Source organism: Volvox carteri (genome assembly GCF_000143455.1).
Source record: "Volvox carteri f. nagariensis unplaced genomic scaffold VOLCAscaffold_21, whole genome shotgun sequence".
Classification (NCBI taxonomy): Eukaryota; Viridiplantae; Chlorophyta; class Chlorophyceae; order Chlamydomonadales; family Volvocaceae; genus Volvox; species Volvox carteri.
Window position 1 is genome coordinate 368,992 of NW_003307564.1, and position 21,642 is coordinate 390,633.

Consider the following 21,642-nt stretch of genomic DNA (forward strand, 5'->3'; position numbering starts at 1 on the left):
TTTGGATGACCCATTGGTAAATGACTCGTTTTCAATACCGCACACGTTCAAGTTCGCTTTCTCTTTGTAAATACGGAACTCCGGGTTGTGCCGTTGCTTCCATCCTTGCTTCAACAACACCTTTTTGCATCCGACCCAAATCGCATATTTTTCAGTTCCCCGCCGCGTGTTTCTGTTTTCTCTTCCTCGACAAAAAGGTGCACGGGAGCGCGACCACGCGAACGCCAGACCGCTGGGTTACTGGAGGCGTCTGCGCCAGGCGGCCCGCGAAGGCAACAACAGGAACCTTGTGCACTCCGAATACCATGCATCCGGGCCGATTAACCCTGCTTTGCCGCCTCCGAAACCGGCGACCCAAATGGCGTGCCCCATGCCTACGGTACCGGGAACGGTTAGGCCGTTGGGTACGGCACCTCCTGCCACGTCAGAGGAGTCCGCCGAACCTTCGCCATCAGCACCCACAGCAGCAGAAGAAGCAGCAGCAGCTGCAGCAGCAGTAGCAAACATCGCAGTGAAGAATCCTTCGGAAGAACCAGCTGCAGTGGCCTTGCGGAGGGTTTGCACGCTTCGGCCCTTACCAGACCCCAGCACAGATCGCTTGGCCTTTGAGCTGGGCGTGCTTAGATTTGGAGTTAAGGTACGCAGTGGAAACGTGGTTGCAGGGATCCTGAGTCCTCAGTCGTTAAAACAGTTGGGCTCTCTCAGGGCTACCTTTTTTGGCAGGTATGGGCCCACTCCAGGTATGGGCGCCCTCCAGGCATAGTTACACTTTTTTGAAGGGTAACGCAATTCCAGATAGTGCTAAGGATAGACAGAAACATACATGCACACATACAAACACACACACACACCGACATAGTACTTGGGCCCCTATCTGGCTCGAATGGGCACCCGTTACACCTCTCTGTGTGTAACGCAATCGAGGTGTAACACATACATACATACATACATACATATGATGTCTAAAGACAGGCAGACACACACAGACAGACATGTTACAAGGGCCGTGCTTTTCGCAGCTTCCCGCAGTTCTCACGTCGTCCAGGCCTTTCGGTAGGTGTCTTCTTAAGTAGGTGGATCCCTTGCAAGTTCTGTGTTTGGGAGCCCTGCTCTCGCCACCTCCCCCACCGCCACCATCTCAAAAGTATGTCCATTACCAACAATGGTGCTTTCGTAAATGTCGTACTGTCGTGGTGTGTATCGCAAAAGGCGGCCCGGGGTCAGACGATCGACTCGCTCGCCAGGCGCTTGGAGCGGTTCGGCTTCTATTACGACGCCTCCGCGCCGGCGGAAGATATCGGCGACAGATTGGCCTTGGAGAACCTGTTTGACAAGACCTTCGGCCATTTCGGAGGTGGGTTTGTTGGATTTGGCTTGTGATTCGGAGGTGGGTTTGTTGGATTTGGCTTGTAATTCGGCTGACGGACGCGGAGGATGATGGCGCCGTAGCCTTAACAGCTCGTTTGGATTGCCCTTCCCTATCCATCTCTCCTCACACTCTCCTCACGCGGTAAATGAGATTTCACGGTTTTGACCTCTATTTAGTAGTATTGGTCTAGTTAGTAGTATTGGTGTAGTTCCTAGTATTGGTCTAGTTAGTAGTATTGGCACGAGTATTGGCACGAGTGAGCCACCAATGTCCCCATTCGGTGTGCCTTACCGGCAGGGCAGGTGCTTACTGCATCCGTTTTTCAAATCCAGAAGATTTCGTCACGTGTTATGTTGTCAAACACCAAACACCGTTGTCCGCCGCTGACGGCCCCTTGTCGGCCAACATGCTACTGCTGCTGGTACTGCTGCCGCGTTTTCATCAGGGAGGTACAAGCACAAGGCTAGGCACCTGAAGGTGCTGTTGCCGCCGGCGCTTGCCAGTCAGGCCATCCCAATCCCTACGGAACGCGTCCGCAAGGTGCGTGTGAACGCGGCAAAACGGAACGATGCGATGCTCCTTTTTGCCACGGGTGATTACCCGCTAACTTGAAGGGGCTTCTTTGAAGGTTTGGCGGGGGGGGAGGTGCGCCTGCGTGGAGTTACTTTTACTTCGGGGCTGGAGTGGGGGCTGGAGTGGTGCGGAGCGCATATGAGAGTGGATTCTAGATCCAAGGAAGAATGGATCATGGATCATCCACGGATTTCCAAAGCTCTGCAAAAACAAAGGAGGAGGGCGGCCTGACGCAATCGTTGTTGTTGATGGGGGGCGTTACACTGTGGGGAGCTCGTCCTGAGGCAGGACGAGCACCGGGGACCCTGACGGGGGGGCCCGAAACACAGCAGCAGCACAGGGTCGGGCTGTTCCTCCGCGCGCCTAACTCACTCACGCACTCACTCACGCCAGCCGGGGCGCTCTCCCAGCCCCTGGCTAGGCAACACAGCGTCGCGGAATAAGGTGTTTGCTTCTGGACCCAGGCTTCTGACGCGGTGCAGCTTGTGGTCTGGGAGGTGCACATTATGGAAGGTGTATGGAAGCGTTTGCTTCTTGACCCCGGAGCCAGAGCACGGGGGAAGATGATGTGCGTGGGGAATGGGTGAGGTGCCACCGCCACCGCAAGCGGGTGGAGGGACTCGACTCACGGCGAGGTGGACCTCTTGAGCCGCTACCTTGGGGCACGTCCCACCCCGCCGCCTGCCTGCTCTACACATTGCTGTTGTAGATTGCCCCCTACGTACGCAAATCTCCTATCTTATACCTCTGTATAAATGAAAAGCCTCATGATGATGAATGTCTCGCGGAACCCAAGAGGAAACCCTGAGTGGAAACTTGTGTAAGCGTGACATCGTGGCCTGCAACTTGCCGGCTTTTGCTTTTTTGCAGGTGCTGGTGATTGACTGCCTGGGCCGCGCTCGCGCCACTTATGTGGGCGTGCGCGTTGAGGCGAGTTGCAAACGGGCGGACCTTTTGATGGCTCTGGCGCCGATGCTTCGTCCTGAGTTCTCCCCTTCCAGAGAACTTCTCCACCTGGTGTACTTCTCAGATTTTGAATACCTTGCTTCCGTCGAACTTATTGAGGACTTGGTACGCAAACACTCGTACGCATGTGGACCGCGTACGTAGGCATGCACAGAGCATACGCGCGAACCTGCTTTAGAGACCCTGATGAACCTGCTTTAGAGACTCTGATGAACCTGCTTTAGTGCCCCTGATGAACCTGCTTTAGAGACCCTGATGAACCTGCTTTAGTGCCCCTGATGAACCTGCTTTAGAGACCCTGATGTGAATTAAAAGGTTAGCGCGCGCGGGCGCCTTGGTGGCGCCACACAGCTCGCTTTTTGCTGTGTGCTGCTCCCTAGGGGGATGTGCGTGTGTATGTGTGTCTGCGCGCGCACATGTGCACCGTGTGTACCTCCTTGCACATGCACCCTTCCTTGCCTAGCGTCTGTCGGGAGCGCGTCTGGTCTGGGAAGAAGCTCTCTGCGGCTCGTGTGTGGCTGGTGTGCCCGCTGCACTTGGCAGTAGTATAACGGCAGCGGCCCGGCGCGGGCTTGGCTCTTACGTTCACTTCACGGGAAGAGAGGCAGTTTGGCAGCCATGGGTTTTATCCCTCGGGCGACATGCACTCGGGAATGTGCACCGGGGGGGCAGGAAATTGTGCATGCATGTATGTATGTATGGTTGGTTGGTTGGAGTCGGTTGGGATTCGGTGGTTTTCCCTGTTATGGCCTTGTTTGGCGCCGCAATTCGGATTTGGGCTTCATTATACAACAAAGCCTTCAAGCAGTTTTCATGGCATATATTATATCGGCCGCAGCGGCGGGAGCTGGCATTGTGATATATAGCTTTGTGCCACGACGCGACACCGGGCCGACCAGCATAGCATGCACCTCGCTTGCGTGGCCCTTGCGCCTGCGTTGGCAACACCAGTAATAAGCTTACTCTTAAAAAAGTAAAGTTTTCGCCCGACGATGGCGCTGCACTGCGATAGCGGTATGACGTATCACCAGCCCCATGCCCTCTCCGATTCCCTTCCGCATCTTTGTCCCTTTCTGAAACCCCTTTTTACCATTTTTGTGTGACATATCGATGAAAAAAAACTTTTTTACCCTTTTTTTGTCACCTCGCTGCTAACATGCAGACCACTTTGGACGATGACTTTTTTCACCAGCACTTGCGGGATGTCAGGTCGCAGCTCGTCGTCTTCAGGACGTCACACCACCCGAGGTTGGACTAGAGTCTAGTCACTAGACCCCCCCACGCTGCCTTTATTAGAAAAACATCCCTTTCCTTAGGTCTTAGGCTGCCCTTGTGATTACTACGACTGCGACTACGACTACTACCACTGCCATGACACGTCGTTGTTGTGTGTGGGGGGATGGGGGTGGGGGTGGGGGCGGAAGAATAACCTCTGCAAAATTACGTTTTAGTTACTACATTACTGTATCAGCCTCCCCTTCATGTCGACCCGATGATGTTGAATCATTGTGGGACCGAAAACTACAGACCACTTCCTAGTGTGCTTTCCCTCCAGCAGAGCGCTTCCAATGTCACGGCCATTCGCTTTCCGGTCTACTATCCCAATCGTGTGCATGCATGTATGTATGTATGTGTGAAACAGGGGGGTGTATCTTTGCCCGTGGCAGCTACCCTGCGAAACCCTGCCTTCCCCTGTATTTCGGGGCACCCTCATCCAGTCACCCTAGTCAACTTCTCAGTGGATCGCTCAGGTTCCGCACCACCACCAGCATCCAACGGAATCTGCCGGGTCGACAGCGGCCCAACTCCGTTCCTGGTCGGCTCGCAGGTTAACTTTATCCCAGGTCACCACCGTCCATCAATTAGGGGCGCAATACCTTCCACCATCGGAAGGATTTTCGACCCATATATGTATGTGTGCGTGTGCGTGTGTTACACCTCCAGGAGTTGCGTAACACCGTCTCAGCAGTTTCCTTCTTCATTTGCATGATTTGCCATTCCGCAGCTACTCGTTGCCGCCGCCAGCGTCGGAAGGGCTCTTGCGCCGGGGTACGGCAACCACCGGAACGCCGGCGGACGCAAGACCGAAGTGGGTCGAGATGCCGATTTACTGCCACGACGGGTCGACAACTACTAATGCCTCCGCTGGCGGCGGCCGCCCTGCAGCCCCTGAAAACCCTTTCAGTGGGAATCGGTGGGCCTCCGTGCCTGCTTGGCTGGTGGTGCACGTCCGGCAGTACACGCCGCCGCTGGGCCCGGACGCGGCGGCGCCGGCGGAACGGAGCAGCAAATGTACGACGCGACTCACGGCTCCGCTGCTGGTGCCGTTGCGCAAGGAGCACGTGAAGGGCAGCTCCTCCGCAGCTAAGGAGTTGACCTCGGCGGTGCTGCGCGCGCTGCAGGTGGGGGTGACGTCTGCCTGGGCGGGGGGAGGAGCCTCCATGGGCTCAGCACCAGGTCTGCGAATCACCAGGATCTTCTTGCGGGGCGGCGAGGGTTGCGGCCTGGGTGGGGGTTGCGAGCTGTATGTCAGGTTTACGCCGATACTCGACAGTGCGCCGACCTATCCTGAACTATAGCCACTCAACCCGCCTACCAACATTCTCAGGCCTTGCCGTAGTCCTGGCCCGGGTCAGGATCTAGGCACGGGAAATCCGGGCGAGCATCCCAGAATGGTGGCTGGCGCCACGCCTATATGCAGATGGGAAGGCGGCATATGCCTGAGCTAGTGAGAAGCTGTGGAAAACCGAACCCATACTCATGCCCATGTGCGCATGCCCTTATGCGCTTTGCATCAGTCAATGCGACCGCTGCGCGCCACATCGGCCATTGCATGCAACAGCAACACCGGCCTGCTGCTCATCACGTGTAGCCTATCACGTGCAGCCAGCTCGATGGCAAGTGCCAACGGTAGTGTACGGCCCCTCATCCCTTGGCCCGTGTGCGCGAATTTATCCCTAGGAGGAAAAGGTTGGTGTTCCTGCGGGGCTGTGCGGGTAACGCGGCTGCGGGCCGGGCCGTGTGTGCTGCATGTGTTTACCTTGATCTCAAGGATTGTTTTATAGATTACCAGGCAAGACAAGAACTCTTGAGCAATCCATCGGACGTCTGCACCGCATGTACAGTGAAGCAAACGTGTCATGAATGACCTCTTCATTGAAATGATGTTCCACGCCACACACACACACACACATACACACACAAATACACGCACACACGCACTCTATACTGATCTACGGATGTTTGTCTGCCTGCCCGCATGGCTGGCCGCATGTCCCCTTACACGCTCGCAGACATACCGTATAGCGGGAGCTCCGGCCCCTGCACAGTCGTCCATCGTTGTGTTGCTTGGCAACAGGAGCACTTTGGCAGAGCGTCTATCGCCCACGAACAGGTTGTGCTGGGGCCCCTCGGGCGCCCGCATGGATACCTGGGATTTCGATGATGACAACATGGTGCAGATGACGGTCGTGTTGCCGCACGTAAGAGAGTTCCTGGTTTGGAGATTGTCGGTCGCACTGACACACGTAACCGGGGGTGGGGGGTTTGTTTTCGGGGGTTAAGGTATGCACGGGGGGGATGCTCAAGCTGCCGTCGTAGTAGCCCCCTAGCCCTCTAGTAGCTTAGACGGATGGGGGGGCTGGGGGCCCCAGTAAAACCCTAAAACCCTAAACCGAAAACCCCAGTGGGGGGTTCCCTCCCAGCTGTTTGGAGTTCCATTTGCATGGCATGGCATGGCACTGCATACAGGGGCATCTTGGGCAGGCGCAGGCTTGTCAGCTTTTGTCAACGCCGTGCACCAGCTCTGCTGTGCTGTGCTGTGCTGTGCTGTGCTGTGATGTGCTAGGTCACCTATGGACGCGAAGACTTTGCGGCATCTCATCTCAAGCTGCTTCCTTCTTTTATGCCCCGTTATAACGATGAACACGGTAGTTTAGTTTTTTACGGCGTGCATTTTTTTTGCGGCCGCTCCAAGCGCGAACAATAAAGGTTAATGTTAATGCTCATTGGGTTTACGAATAGCAAGTAGTAGCGCGAAAAAAAATATCAGGGTATTACGAGACAAAGTGGGGACGTTTTTTGGCGCATTCTCCCGAGTTTTTTTATGAGTAAAGGGGCGGTAGGGGACGTGTTCTAGGTCCTGGCTCCTTGACCCTGGCACAATATCGGCGATATCAGCATGGGCCGCGGAATTGCTTATCCAGAGAGTCGTCCTCCTTGCTACCAAATAGGTAGGGGAAAGCTATTCCCGCTGCTTTTGTTTTTTTTGTTTGGCCATTCGGCTTCTCAAGTTGTGAGGGCCCTTGTCCCGAACTATCCGGTTGTAACTGGTTGGTAAACTGTACGACATTAAAGGGCCTACGTAAACGAAAAGGAATAATGAATACATCATCGATACAGAAAAAAATTATTGACATCCCTTTCGTGGTGGTGGTGGCGCTGGTGGTGGTGCTGGTGGCTTCCCCCCCTGCCAAGTCCCTGCCACGTTCCATTCCTTAGCTGTCTTACTCTTCCCCCTGCGCTCTGGCATATCCTCTGCGCATATTCCCCCTGCGCTCTGGCCCCCCTGTACACTGCCCCCGCACTGCTGTGTTTTCAGAACCTGCCGGCATCGTGTTACCGAGTGGACGAGATGCGCACGCCAGCGGTGGACCGTAGCGCATCGCAAGAGGCTATGCGGGGTGGGTGACTCTCGCACAGCCTCCTCGTGTGTTTGCACCCAGTGGGTAACTACCTGGTGGCGTCAAAACCGGGTGACTGGGTGACCGGGTGACTGGCTGATCGGATGACCGATAACTGGGTGACGGGGTGACTGACTGATCGGATGACCCGCGGTGACCCGCGGTGGCTCCTGACCTGCCCACTGTGACCCGTGCTCTACCAACGCCGCCGCCTCCGACCTTTCTGGGTGACCCACGATGTGCGCGCACGCGGGCGCGCGTGTGTGTGTGTGTGTGTGTATCTTGAAGAATCGGCTATGATTCTGCGACCGCTGTAACCCTAAGTTCGTCTTGCTGGGGGTGCAGCACAGGGGCAGCAACTGCAACTGCGGCTCCTTCCCTGCCTTTCGTGCTGTTTGCTCTATCGCGGGGATTGGATTGCGAGGTGCCGGGCCGGGAGGATACGAACATACCTGCGGGTGAAGAAGGGGGGGGGCCGCCAAAGAGCAGGGTATGACGGCTGTTGCCCCGCCCCGCGCCTCCCCCGTCCGTTCCATATAAAAGTGTTCATAAATATGTGCGGTCGTCACCGGTTGTGCTTCTGCGTGTGGCGTTTCCGGCACATGCAGAGTCTGATGCCAACATGGCTGACGCGAGGCACCGAGCGGCGTTGATCAAGTCGCAAAAGGTAGGGGGTTAGGATGTTATCTCTAGAGGATACACAGGTACAGGTACACAGATCGAATCTAGGTGTCTGTGCTGGAGTAAGATCCTTACTTCTGAGAGATCTGCGCCGCCTCTCCCAAGCGTCCAGTGGCATGGACGGTACTGTTTTTTGCAATACTTTTACAAAATTATGAAGAATATAATATATATAGCGATTTACAAGGAAGAATTATTCAATTTCAGCAGAAAGAAGTTTTTTTGGGGGGGGGCAATTTTCGCACACAGGAGGTGGTGAGTTCTTGCATCGCGGAGCTGGTCACCCTGTCGCGGCGGGCTCACCCCGAGGACAAGTATTCCATGGGCGCGATGCCGCGCCAAGGCGCCTGTATGGTCGCTACCGACGTTGCGTTGCGACCGCTGAGCTCGCGACCGGGCGCGGATGCCCGCGAGGGGGAGCTTTTCATCAAGGTCGGTGTGGTTAATGGGCGGGCTTAATGTAATGGGCTTTGTAATGGGGGCTGAGCATAATTTTAGTAGTATAACTTCCTTGTAGAGCTCCCATGAACGCTTTTTTTGTAGTAGTGTGCAGTGTATGCCGAATGTGTTAGACTGTCGTCTGAGGGTGAGAGTACAGGGTAGGTTGGCCTCATGGCTTTCATCCTGCATGTGGCTAAAAGTACCCCACCACCGTGCAGGTGTTCACTTGGACCACCAACGCCCTGGGTCGCAATTCTCTGTTTTTGCCGTGGGTAAGTCGATCATGTACGGGATGTGGGCCAAAAGGTTGGATTATGTACGGGATGTGGGCTAAAAGGTAGGATTATGTACGGCACGTGGGCCAAAAGGTAGGTTCATGTACGGGATGTGGGCCAAAAGGTAGGATCGTGTACGGGATGTGGGGCAAAAGGTAGGATCATGTACGGGATGTGGGGCAAAAGGTAGGATCATGTACGGGATGTGGGCCAAAAGGTAGGATCATGTACGGGACGTGGGCCAAAAGGTAGGATCATGTACGGGATGTGGGGCAAAAGGTAGGATCATGTACGGGATGTGGGCCAAAAGGTAGGACCCACGCCATGCAAGCGGGGGTTGTCCTACGGGTGTTGCTCTTCGGGTGGCGGACATCGTCCATATTGTCCGTTTGGCGTCAGGCAAAGCGCAAGTGCACAAAGACATGTGGGTTGGTTGGGTTGTTTGGGTTAAGATTAAGGAACAAGCTTAAGGAAGAGGTTAGCCGCTTGGGGCGACGAGGGGTTCTGTAACCGTGGGTTAAGGAATCTGGTGGCCCTACCAGCATATCGGCGAGCAGTTCTTTACCTTGAAGTACACAACTTACAGGTAGGCTAAAAATCCAGGCAGGCTAATCCTGAGAACCAAGTTAACTGGGTTTTTGTTTAAAAAAGCGTATAAAAACCAATGTTTTCTCTGAATTCGGATTGCATCGTACAATATACGAATTGCCTGCGAATATGGATCTGGAATTCCACTGAGGTGGCTTCCTACTGCTTCTTAGAGGAGCGAAAACGCGCTTTTCCTTCGTTTCCCGGTCGTCCTTTTTTCCCTGGCATCCTTCGGTCTTCGTTCGTTGAACCGCCATAACTTCTGTTGAGCTTTTTGTTGTCAGGACGACTGGCCGTCCACTGGCAAGCGCCAGGAAGCTATGAACGCGCGGTTCCCGCTGGCGAAAACCATGGAGCTGCTCATCACCTGCGACCCAGACGAGCCTCATGACCAAGCGACCGGAACGGCCGCGGCGGGTGCTGCCGCGGCTGCAGCTGCCGCCGCCGCCTCTGCCGCCGGCCCGTCAAAACCGCACGCGTTCGCCTCCGCCGCCAACACCAGCTCCAGCTTGGGTGCCGCCGCCGGAGGAGGAGGAGGGCCGCAGGCGGAGCAGCTGCGGCAGCGCGTGCTCTCGGAGCGGCGGCGAGCCGTGCAGATGGTGGAGGGCATCAAGAAGCTGTGGGGCGACCAGCTGGATCGGTCGATTGAGAAGCTTCTAGACTTCATGCAGAGCGGTGAGGGGCACGTGTCGTAAAGGCAGTTCGTACAAGGTCGTGCTGGTAAAATGGGGCCTGATGAAACTGGTCCCGGGTAGTGCTATACGGTGTGTGCATGGTGGGTCGCATGGCATGGCCGGCTTGTCTCTGCTTGGTGCTGTGATGATGAATATACCACATACCAGGATGGGCTGCTACCACATACCAGGATGGGCGGCTGTGCAGTGTTTAGTATTGAAAAGATGTGGCCTGGTGCGCGCAGGTGAGCGGCCTGCGGTGCAGCAACCGCCGGGCTTGACCGTCACCATGCGGCCCTACCAGCTGCAGTCCCTGGCATTCATGCTGGAGATTGAGCGGCTTGTAGACCGTCCCACCGCGAACGGTGCGGAGGGCGGCGCTGGGCCGTCCACATCCTCAGCCCCTGCGGCTACCGGCCAGGCTGCTGCAGCTGCTGCTGCTGCTGCTTCGTCGCTGGTGGACCCAGCGGACGCACCCGACGGCGGCTGCCCCGGCGGCTACCGGCGTTTGTTCTGGCTGCCCGTCACCAATGCGCAGGGGAAGCGGTACTGGTACTCGCCAGTGTTTGAACGCCTCACACGGGTGGTGCCCGCCCAGTCGACCGGTGGCTTCTTGGGTGAGTAAGGATTATTCCTGGGCTCCTGAGTGGCAAGGAGGAGGAAGAGGAGGGGAAGGAGAGGAGGAAGCGGAAGGAGGGGGGGAGAGAGGCGGGGCACGCATCATACATGTTTCCGTGAAATAAAACGTGCGTGCTGTGAGTTTGCTGCTTCAGTCCTGCATGTGAAAACAATGTCCCCACTGCACATTGTTGATCATTCTGGACCATCTGGTGAGCAAATTATGAAGTAACTCATATTGAAGATGGATTTGTATCCATCGATATTCAGCATGTTACTTGCACACGCACTGCCCCCGGAATACAAAAAACACCACACCCCCCGGGATACGGTAGCTGGTTGCTGCTGCAGCATCCGTGCCGCTGCTGTCGTGTACCGGTACCGTTCCGCTCACTCACGCTACGTTGATATGAGTTGCCTGTGTTTTTTTCTTGTCCGTGCCCTGACATCGCACACTTGCGGGGGCAGCGGAGGAGATGGGGCTGGGCAAGACGGTGGAGGTGATGGCGCTGATCCTGGCGAACCCGCCGGCGCCCTCGGTGGTCGCGGGCAGGGAGCTTTCGTGCGGGCGCATCGTGTCTCGCGCCACGCTGGTGGTGTGTGCGGTGTCCCTGGTGGGACAGTGGCAGATGGAGGCCGCCAGCAAGACCACCAGGGCCATCCGCATCCACCCGTACCACGGGTGAGTGGAATTGATGAGTTCGGAAGTTGGGAAAGCCGTCAGGGGTTTTTCTCAGTTTGGAGGGTGTTAACGTAGCGAGTCCTTTTAGTTCCTTGCTGCTGCGGTAGGGGGGGAGCTCCTTTGCTATTTTGGTCACGGAAAATCACGGGCGAGCTCTCCGCTTGTGATGGACAGACATGTCACGTTATCCTTGCAAGGGGGGGTGCATGCGGCGCGGCGCGGCGCGGAGATATGTGTCATCAAGCTTTGGCTTTAAAAACATTCTTGGTTACGCAGGATGCTGATTGGGTTTGGGAGGTGGTTAAGTGTGGTGGTAGGCTGGACATGGTCTCGGCGCGCGTGAGAATCCGTACACAACTGTACGTGCCGTACATTTGCAGTACTGTCCTCATAACATGCCTTTTGTTCCTGCCATCATGTCGCCCTGTTGCTGATTGGGGATTGCAAGCCTGCCTTCAGCTACTAAAGAACGCATTAATGCCTGCCGTGGGCATGCGGGCATGCAGGCAGCCGATCCCGTCTTTGCAACGTAGGACTTCTTGATTTGAGCGAAATGCGTGCATGTACGGATGTACGGAACGGTGATTTCGCACTAACTTGCTGGCATGGCCCTGTGGACTTTTGGACCTCCCAGGCCGAGCCGCATCCGTGACCCGATGCGTCTTGCCACCGAGTTCGACGTCGTGGTTACGACGTACCAAACCCTCCAGGTGACGTCGGAACAGGGCCTTTAGATTACGTATGGGGTGGGGTGGGGTGGGGACGGGTGGGATGATTATGGGGTGGGGTGGGGTGGGACCAAACTCCCGAGCGACTCCCCAGCCGTAAGCGACCCTAAGGGGTGATCTTGGCTAAGTCCGACGTGCAAGGTTGCTCCGACGTCCAAAACTGTACTTTCCGCCGCTTCTCTCCCCAAATGAGCCTCAGGTGGTTCGGATGTCGACTGCAGGGTTGTCCCTTCGACCTTAACGTTTGTGAGGATGCCCTTTTTTCCCTTAACAACGTCCATTGCATACGCAGTCAAACACATATTCAAACGTAGGAAAGCAGAAGGAAAACAGGCAAAAAACAGGAGGCGAGGAGGAATCGGATATTATTTCCATGTTGGACAGAGTTGTGTTGGAAAATCTATACATCCTGAACCCTTTTTAAGTCCCAAAACCTCAAAAGCCTCTCTTACGGGATTTAGGGCCAAGTAAACAAGCCGGGTCAGTAAAGCGCAGCTAAAACTAATCCTCTCCACATCCCTCGCCTACCATCCATCGCCGGCCGTCCTTACCTACCCTACCGCAGAGCGACCACGCGGGTGGCTCCAAGGACCCCTGCCAACAGATAAGGTGGCACCGCATTGTGTTTGACGAAGGGCACACGCTGCGCAGCGTGGCCTCTAAGATGTACAAGGCGGCAATTGAGCTGGTGGCGGATCGCAGATGGATCTGCACGGGCACTCCCATTAACAACGCGGTGGAGGACCTGCAGGGGCAGTTCGGCGCCATCCACCTGACGCCGCTAGGCAAGAAAACCTACTTTGACTCGCACGTGAAGGTACGTGATGAAGATGATGGGGAAATGCCCCACTCCGAGCCCCTCTTCGCCTCTTCGTGGTTTCGGTGCGAGTGTGTTTCTTATCCCTTTACATGCGCCCATTACCTTTGCTATATATCTTATGTGTATATATGTATATACATGTATATATGTATATGTATGCATATATATGTGTGTGTGTGTCTTTGTGTTACATGGTTGGGGGGTGCGTGACCCCATACTTGTAAAACTACTACCCATACGAGCCGAAGGCCCAAGGGGCTCATATCCGCAGCTGTAGTGACTTCAGCCCTCCCATACCCTGCCGCTGCATCCTATCCGCCCCATCTCATCCAACACTGCTGCCTTCCCGGCCCGTCTCAGACCGACTCAAAACACCCCTCCCTCTCACGTATCCCGCTTGATGACCTTGTAAAACCCGCGTCCTCTCCTGCAGCTGCCTTACCACCAGGTTTGGACGCCGCTGCTATACGTCCTTCGCCACACCATGATTCGCCACACCAAGGGCCAGAACCTGGGTGGTGAGGGCGTGCTGCAGCTCCCGGATAAAACGGAGACGGATGTGCCTGGTGAGATGAGAGTAGTGGGTAGCTATAGGTATATATTTCAGCTAGCAGGTCGCACACTCCGATGGCCTACGTGCGGTGGCCGAGTCGACTTCCTTGAAAAGAAAAGAGTCGACTCCTATTTTTTTATAATCACTGTTCTGTTTATCGCTAAATTGAGACACGGAGGCAAGAGTAAGATTTTTATGGCTCTGATTCCTCTGATGACGGAGAGACTCTAGACCTGTCGGGAGGTGTCGGGAGGGCGAAAACGTGAGATCTCGGGGAATAGGATGATGATGATGATGATGAGCACGCCCTTTAGTCTCCCTGGGTGTGGCACGTCGCTCACCGTGCAGTTGTGGCGCGTGTTGGATACCGCTGGTAACACCGCTGGTAACACCGCTGGTAACACCGCTGGTAACACCACCGCAACTCTTTTGGTAACAATCACCCGTTGGCCACGGGGGTGTTCGTCGCGGGTTCTTTTTCGCTGCTCCCTTCACAGTGTACTTGACGGCACAGGAGCAGGAGCTGTACCGCAAGGTGCACGGAGAGGCGCAGCTTGGCTGGCAGAAGCTCAAGGTTAGTGTTGTATCACGTCTTGTCAAGTGCAAGAAAAGAACCGATCGGCGGATGCTAGATCCCGTGATACCCAGGATACTACAGTTAGTTGTCAATGAAGCCCAGGAGGAGGAGGTTGTTGCTGCTGTGTCAGGGTGGCGTAGGTTTAAATTTCTGCTGCCATGCGTTTGTGTATGTATGTATGTATGTTGTTACAGGGTGGTTAACTTCGCCAGCGGCCCCTTTCCCGGGCAGTCCCTGCTCTCCCCTGCTAGAGGGGCACCCTAATCCGTCACCCCATCTGACTTCAGAATGTATTTGTTGGGTTCGGCAACTCACCACCAGCATCCAACCAAATCTAGCGGATCAACGGCGCATCAACTTAGTTCCTGGTCAGCTCGCAAGTATGTATGTATGTGCGTGTGTGTCTCTTACACCTCCTGGAGTTGCGTTACTTTCCGAAGGTGTTACCTGGGGGCCCACATACATGCATGCATGCATACAGACATACATGCGCTGTGTTTCGGCTTCGGCCCCCGGCTCTCGTGGCCCACAGTGTAATCGAAGTCATACATACAGACATACATGGAGCCCTGATGAGGGGGGACCCAAGGGCCCTGAGGGGGGCCGACGGTTGTGTGTCCGAAATGTATGTGTGTATGTATGGGGGTTGGGCGGGATGGGGGACGGATGACGTGGATGGGTTGGCGGTAGAGACCATAACGAGGTCCTCTGTAATAGCAACAGCGCCTCTATAAATGGACTGTAAGGCGGAGCATTTTGCTCCTTCCGTAGCCCTAATTTTCAATTCCCGCGTTCACGATGTGTTATGTTTATAACGCTCCTTTTCCCATAACTTAATTCAAACTTAATTTAATTCCCGCGGCACGTCCTTCACCACAGGCCATGGGCACCAAGTATGTGAACTCACACCTCTTCACCGCCACGTCAATGCTGGTTCCACTTCGCCGCATATGCAGCGGCGGGCGGATGCTGGCCAGGGACCTGGCGATTCCAGATCCTGAGCGCTTCTCGGCCCTGGCAGGCGAGTATCCGTGCGTCGTCGTGTAGTATACTGGATCCTTATCGTGGTCCGTGTGGTCCATGTGCCATCCTGTATGGTTTGCCGTCTGTTCGTTGTAAGGCGTCTGATGCGTGGTGTGGTAATGATGATGATGTTGTGCTGTGATGTGATGTGATGTGCTGCCCTTGTTTCGTCCTGTTTCATCCTGTCCTGTCCTGTCCTGTGACATTCTGCGGCGCATTGCGCTGCGGTTCGCTGTTAGGTTGGTTCGGTCATGCCGTACGCAGCAGCAGCACGCTTGGGTGATGCGATGAATTGCTTCATCGCAGGTGCGAAGAACCAACCCACGGTAAACGGCGGCAGTGGCGGCGGCGGCGGCGGCGGCGGCGGCGGCGGTGGCGCTGACGCCGAAGCGGAGAGCACGGAGGTGCCTATCCCGGCGGACATCGCCGAGTGCCCCATTTGCGTGGACACTCTGGACCAGCCGGTGGTGACGCAGTGCCGCCACTGGTTCTGCCGGGAATGCATCATTGGATGGTGAGTCTACCTGCCTGCCTGCCTGCCTGCCTGCCTGCCTGCCTGCCTGCCTGCCTGCCTGCCAAATGGTTTACAACACCAATCTTGTTTGGTCCACCTCGTCTGTCGCTTGTTATTACTACTGAAAATCCTCACAAGACATTACCACCATTGTGATGTTTTTATAAAGCGGTAAGTGATTAAAAGTTGTGATGCTTTTTTTGCTCGTTGTTTTTACAAATTAATATTTATCTCATTCCCTGAACAGATAGGCTTGTAAAAATATATGCCAGCCTATGAGAAGCATTGATGATGAGGTGATGGTAATTATGGCGCCGGCGCAGCGGAGCTCTGATTGGATTTGTTATTTGGTGTTTGCCATTTGGTTAAGGAGTGGCATTCTGCGCCCTTACGCACCGCACCGCACCGCTGTGTATCGCTGCCTACCCACACTGTAGGATCAATGCATCGGCACATCATGATTGTCCGGCGTGTCGCCAGCCCGTGACAGTTGTCAGCCTGCGCCGTGGCTGCGTCAGTGCGCGGCGGGCCGCGGCGCAGGGCGGTACAAGCAATGAGGACGAGGCGACCAGCGGCTCAGACGAAGTCGGCATCCCCTGCGAAAGCAAGCTGCGGATGCTGCTGGCGGAGCTGCGCGCTATGCGGGCCGCGGATCCCACCGCCAAGGCGCTGGTGTTTACACAGTCAGTTACCGTTACCGTTACCGTTGTTACTACAGTTGGAAAGCACACGCTTGACGAATGATGTGTTGAAGGAAGATGCAGGGCATACTTTGGGGTGGATGGAAAAGCATATGCATCATCGTGCTTTGGCACTGGAGGGAGGATGGGTCCACTGGGGATGGGTGAACGAGGTTATTGTGTAGACCTCGTGCGGGCAACGCAGTCACCTTTCACCTTTTCAGGTCGAGTGCATCTCCCCCGGTGTCCTGGTTTGGGTAAAGGATTGCCGGTGTGTCCGCTTGCCGTGATTGGTAATGTTAAATTAAAAAAACGTTGCATGCGCCGTTCGCATAGCTGAACCAAACTTGCCGCCCTGTCGTCAGCTCCTTTTAACCTCGTCACTTTCATACATAGCACTCTCATGCTGCCATGGTGCGAGCACGCTAAGGTCGGCAGGCAGGCTCCCGTTTTGCCAGCAGCCCGCCCAATCCCACTTACACATACAAGCCCACGGGCACGGCTTAGCTTCCTCCTGCCATAGCACATGTTTGCATTCCTCCCTGCGCAGGTTTGGACAGACGCTCGACTGGTTGAAGCCCAAGCTGGTCGCGGAGGGTTTCGGCCACAGTACCATTACTGGTAAGGCCACCACTCTTTTTGTAAAGCTTCTGGAGACTGCTCGAGACTGCGGAGGGAGGGAGGGAGGGAGGGAAGGGGCTGAGGACCGAGAGGTCTCCTGCTACCTGTTTGTTGTTGATGCTGTCCTCAGGCCACCCATGTGAGCAAACCCATGTGAGGCAGCCTTCAGAACCAGTTAAGCCAACTTCAGGACGCGTTTCTTTTGCCTTGCCAAGAAGTGCGCGTTTCCTTGCGCCGCCGTGTGTCTTTTTGTGCGGTGTTGCTGGTCCGCGTCGCAGGTGACATGACGCAGAAGAAGCGCACCGAGGCTATTGACTCTTTCCAGCGCAACCCCAAGACCTGCGTCTTCTTGTTGTCCATGCGCTCTGGCGCAGTGGGCATCAACTTGACCGCGGCCAACTATGTCTTCCTGCTGGAGCCCTGCATGAATCCGGCCATGGAGGAGCAGTGAGTGACGAGCCAAAGGAGGGGGGGAAAGAGGAAATCTCCTGGGTAACTGCCTCTGAAAGCACTTCTTTTCTCGGGTTGTATCTTCACAGTGGTAGCCACACCGCAACCCTCAAATCAGCCCGCCTGCCGCGGCATATTGTGTTCAGGGCCATCGGGCGCGCGTGGCGCATGGGTCAGCAACGGCCAGTCGTCGTCAAGCGCTTCTTTGTGAAGGTACAATACTGAAGGCCGTTGTCATTCATCAACTTTTTAGTATGCATTTGTTTCAAATACAAACACAAGCACACGTATAAGCGCAAGTACTCTATCGATAGGCAAGGGCGCGCCAGCAAAGCAGTCCGATATGGCAGTCTCCTTCCCCTCTTTTCATGTTGCCCTTCATGCTTTCGGAAAGCCTTTGCAGAGAAGTTAATTATCATCACCATCATCATCATCATCATCATCATCATCCTGTATTCCCATCATTGCCCCTTTGTCCTCGCTTCAAGGTGAGCCCAGTGAGTCCATTGTCCCTTCATCCCATCCTGTCATTGCACCCTCCCCGCCCCTCCCCTCGAACCGCCCTGTCCTCCGCACTGTTATCCCGGCTCCGAAGGGCTCCGTAGAGGAGCGAGTCATGGAGGTGGTCAAGACGCGCAGGTTGGCTGGTAACGGCGCCGGCGCCAGTACCAGTAACGCAAGCCCAAGTCTCCTGCTACTGGGGAATGGCCACCACGACAGCCACGGCGCTGCTGCCGCCGCTGTCGTCGGGTCGCTGCGGCAGGACAGAACCGACCTACGGCTGAACGAGCTGGAGATGCTCTTTCGCGACCCTGACTTTCCCCCGCCTGTCCCTGCTGGTGGCGGTGGCGGTGGCGGTGCAGCTGCAGCGGCGAACTCGTAGCGGCTTGCGCCTGTCGTGCGACCGTGGTGCATATCCATGTCAGCTTCCCACGTATGGAAATGGTGGCCGCCAGCGTTGATAGCGTGTGTCCGTGGCGCCTGGGCTCCTCGTGTGCCTCTGCCGCTGAGATGGCGCTCTTTTTGGTCCATTCCACAACATATGATTGGGCTACTGGCTTGTCGACAAAAGCAATGTTGTTCTACTATGTGCGCGCTTTGTGGGTGACCGTGACCCTTCGTTGGTAAGGTTGGCAAGGAAGCAGCTTTTGTTTCCGTTGATGAACTCCGGCATATAAGTTTGCGGTCAACTAGTGATGGGCTATTGTTGCGTGTGACGAGAAACACCGATTATTGTCACGTTAGGTTGTCGTTAGTAAAAAATTCCTAAATTGAGACTACAGTGGTCGAACAGCTTTGACATAATGGTGTACCGCCTTGCCGTAGCGTGTCCTGCTTTTGAGGACAAGTTGACCGATCCAACTAGATTGACCGAGCCTTGTCAATGGGCTGTGGGATGCGGTCATCGAGACTTTTGCCCATCTGCTACATATGCCAGACAGGACTGCAATACGGCTCGGGTTATAGTTCTGATCTTCACTGTCTGTTCTCAGTCACGGCTGTGTGCTGCCACAGCACACAGCCATGGACCAAGGACCCATAACAAGAACGGCTATGTCATTTTTCTGCTTGTCTAGAGCCTTTTGTGTCCTCCGAGACCATGCCCGACAGAAGACGGTATGTTATAGTGACGTATGGTATGGGTGGTGATGTCACTGGGCAGGCATCGACACCGGCATTGGCAAATGGCTTTTAGCACCGGCTCTACAACGACCTGCACCTAACGGATAACGGTTATGGCTAACCCCTGGCCCGCACACTGAAAGGCCGAAGTCCTTTGGCCCCACCGACATAGCTGCGTAAGTGAAGGCTCAGTTTTGTGTATGTTACCCGTCTTCTGCAACCTAAATGCACCAGTCGCGACAGTCAGCTCGTGATCCTAATCCTGACAGGACCAGCAGACGCTCGTTGTGCATGAAGTCGTGAGCCAAGGATTAACGCATGAAGGTGCTGAGGTCCAATGATAGTCGTACAAAGGTACGCACGTGGGTGGGTGCCCTGACAGGACCAGCAGACGCTCGTTGTGCATGAAGTCGTGAGCCAAGGATTAACGCATGAAGGTGCTGAGGTCCAATGATAGTCGTACAAAGGTACGCACGTGGGTGGGTGCCCTACAGACAGGGTGATGGGCCCTACAGACAGTACGGTACGGTCCATATCGTACCATTCATGGCAATAGTATTCTCGTGATGTAAGTTGAGTATATGCTGGTAATAAATTGCTGCACCTCAGACCGGAGGCTGACATCTCTCCCTGCAGGCGGATGCGAACATGGCCTGAGGTTATGTAGCACATTCAAGCAGTGTGTACAGTGCATTCGAGCAACGGGACCTGGAGGGGTTCCACAAATAACAGTCACAAGGTCTGCAGTTGCTGGCAATGTGGCAACAACGCACATAGCTGGAGAGCAGCTGCTGGAGCGTATAGAGCTGGGGGCAAAAGCCCAAAAGGGCACGTACTTGCTGCAACCTGACGCAACCTCACCTCTGCTTTTACTGACTGATTTACCTCCAACGATACAACTGGAGGTGTATACGCGGGAGCTGCATCACCGTGTGCGTAGTTTCATCAGCTGACTAAACCTTAGTTAAACGCACATAAGCAATGTACACAGGATTGGAAAAAAGATAGAGAGTTCGGTGCGGCATCCAACAAAAGAAACATCAACAATTCAGCTTCACGGTACGAATACAAAGGAGAGGGGACACATCCAACTGTCGCACACCTCTGCCAAACTGGGCCCGGTGACATATATGCACGCGGCCGGGGCGACCCGAGGCGAAATAATGCACCTCGGACGACCTCTGACATGGACCGGCATTCACCGCACACGGCCCGCAGCCCCGTGCGTCTACGACTCCCGCTACCACATCCCCAGTAGCTTCCGCACGCAACACATTTGATGAGCTGCTCGCCAGACCTAGCAGTGCCCTACCAGCGCCGCAGCTGCTATGCTACAAGGAGTTACAAGTTCCGCACACACGTGCGGGGGTGTCCGTAAAAGCCGGGAGGGGGCCGCATGGACGGTATTGTATAGAAATGGGTAGCAGCTTGCATGCGGTGTGAATGTATGGTCCACACGGGGTGTCCATCAGGCACGTAATCATATCTGCGCAACCATTAGCAGGTACAATGGTTGACCAGTCTTAAACACGGGCGAAGGTGGGACGGTAAGGCGGCAATGTGATGCGCGCTTGCTGTTACCGCCGCTACCTTTTGCACACCTAACATTGGCTAACAGCCTATAACCCAGCACATATTTTCATATGCAAGGCATAGGTCACATAGAACACCCACGGTGCCGTGTGCACCGATCTCTAGCCTGGTGATGGAAGCGTAAGCCGCACAACTACCAGGAGTCCCCCCTGACTGACTGATCCAGTCGCGTCCCAAATCGGACAGCAATCAAGCAAACGTCTGGAAAGTTTGATGATACATCGTTTCCTTATGCAATCTATGGAGCAGCTGTCGCGGTGCAAAAAGCCATACTAAGCGCGCAATCGGGCCAAAGCAATTCTACGGATACCGTATGCTACCGCTTTCCGCGAGCATTCCCATCGTGCTTTGCTTATGCCATCATGTCAAAGAAAGTATTTAAATAATGATTTTTTAAAGGCGGGTTTTGAAGCTCCCAGACTGTTTTGTGGTTGCGGCTGCGTTTGACCGAATGAGCGTCGACTTGCGTCCGGTTAACGCATCACATTCGCAGTTACTCACGATCAATGTTATATTTCTGAAAGATGATAAGCTGACAATTTTGGAAGGCAAGTAAAGAAGGCTCTTTGTGCGTCGTAGTCTCCGTTGCGCCCACCTGCCGTATACGGCCGTGCGTGGCTTCCCTTTCCGGCCGCGGCTGTCTGCAGAAGCTTTGCTGTGGCGTGCTGGAGGACGCGCCCTGTGTGGCCTTAGTTCCGCACAAGCATCACTGCTGCAACGCATGACAGACCATTATCCGCATTCCAAGCAGATTGTTTCTATTCTGAGCCAGGTTGTTCATCAGTGTTAGGTTTTCTCGTTAGTTGTTAAGTCGTTAACTTTACTCGTGGACAATCATTTGGATTATGGATAATGTACGACCTTCCGGCGCCGCCTAGGCTCTGGATGACTATTTAAGTCGTTGTGTTGTT

General features: G+C 55.0%; 1 protein-coding gene across 1 annotated transcript; it reads left to right on the top strand.

Annotated features, from left to right (window-relative positions):
- Positions 1 to 535: 535 nt before the first annotated feature.
- On the top strand, positions 536 to 18,398 carry VOLCADRAFT_104918 (uncharacterized protein; the record flags this gene model as incomplete). The annotated part of the gene is made up of 27 exons (XM_002950895.1): positions 536 to 637; positions 1,210 to 1,354; positions 1,815 to 1,909; positions 2,813 to 3,013; positions 4,853 to 4,997; positions 5,075 to 5,310; positions 6,202 to 6,390; positions 7,509 to 7,590; positions 8,199 to 8,257; positions 8,581 to 8,703; positions 8,931 to 8,984; positions 9,860 to 10,250; positions 10,495 to 10,866; positions 11,336 to 11,549; positions 12,184 to 12,259; positions 12,843 to 13,094; positions 13,531 to 13,663; positions 14,148 to 14,363; positions 15,184 to 15,258; positions 15,557 to 15,764; positions 16,202 to 16,447; positions 16,995 to 17,065; positions 17,196 to 17,204; positions 17,344 to 17,512; positions 17,605 to 17,728; positions 18,004 to 18,012; positions 18,111 to 18,398. The coding sequence occupies exons 4-27, from the start codon at positions 2,900 to 2,902 to the stop codon at positions 18,396 to 18,398; spliced, it is 3,855 nt and encodes a 1,284-aa protein (XP_002950941.1). The 5' UTR covers positions 536 to 637; positions 1,210 to 1,354; positions 1,815 to 1,909; positions 2,813 to 2,899.
- Between the last annotated feature and the right edge of the window lie 3,244 nt (positions 18,399 to 21,642).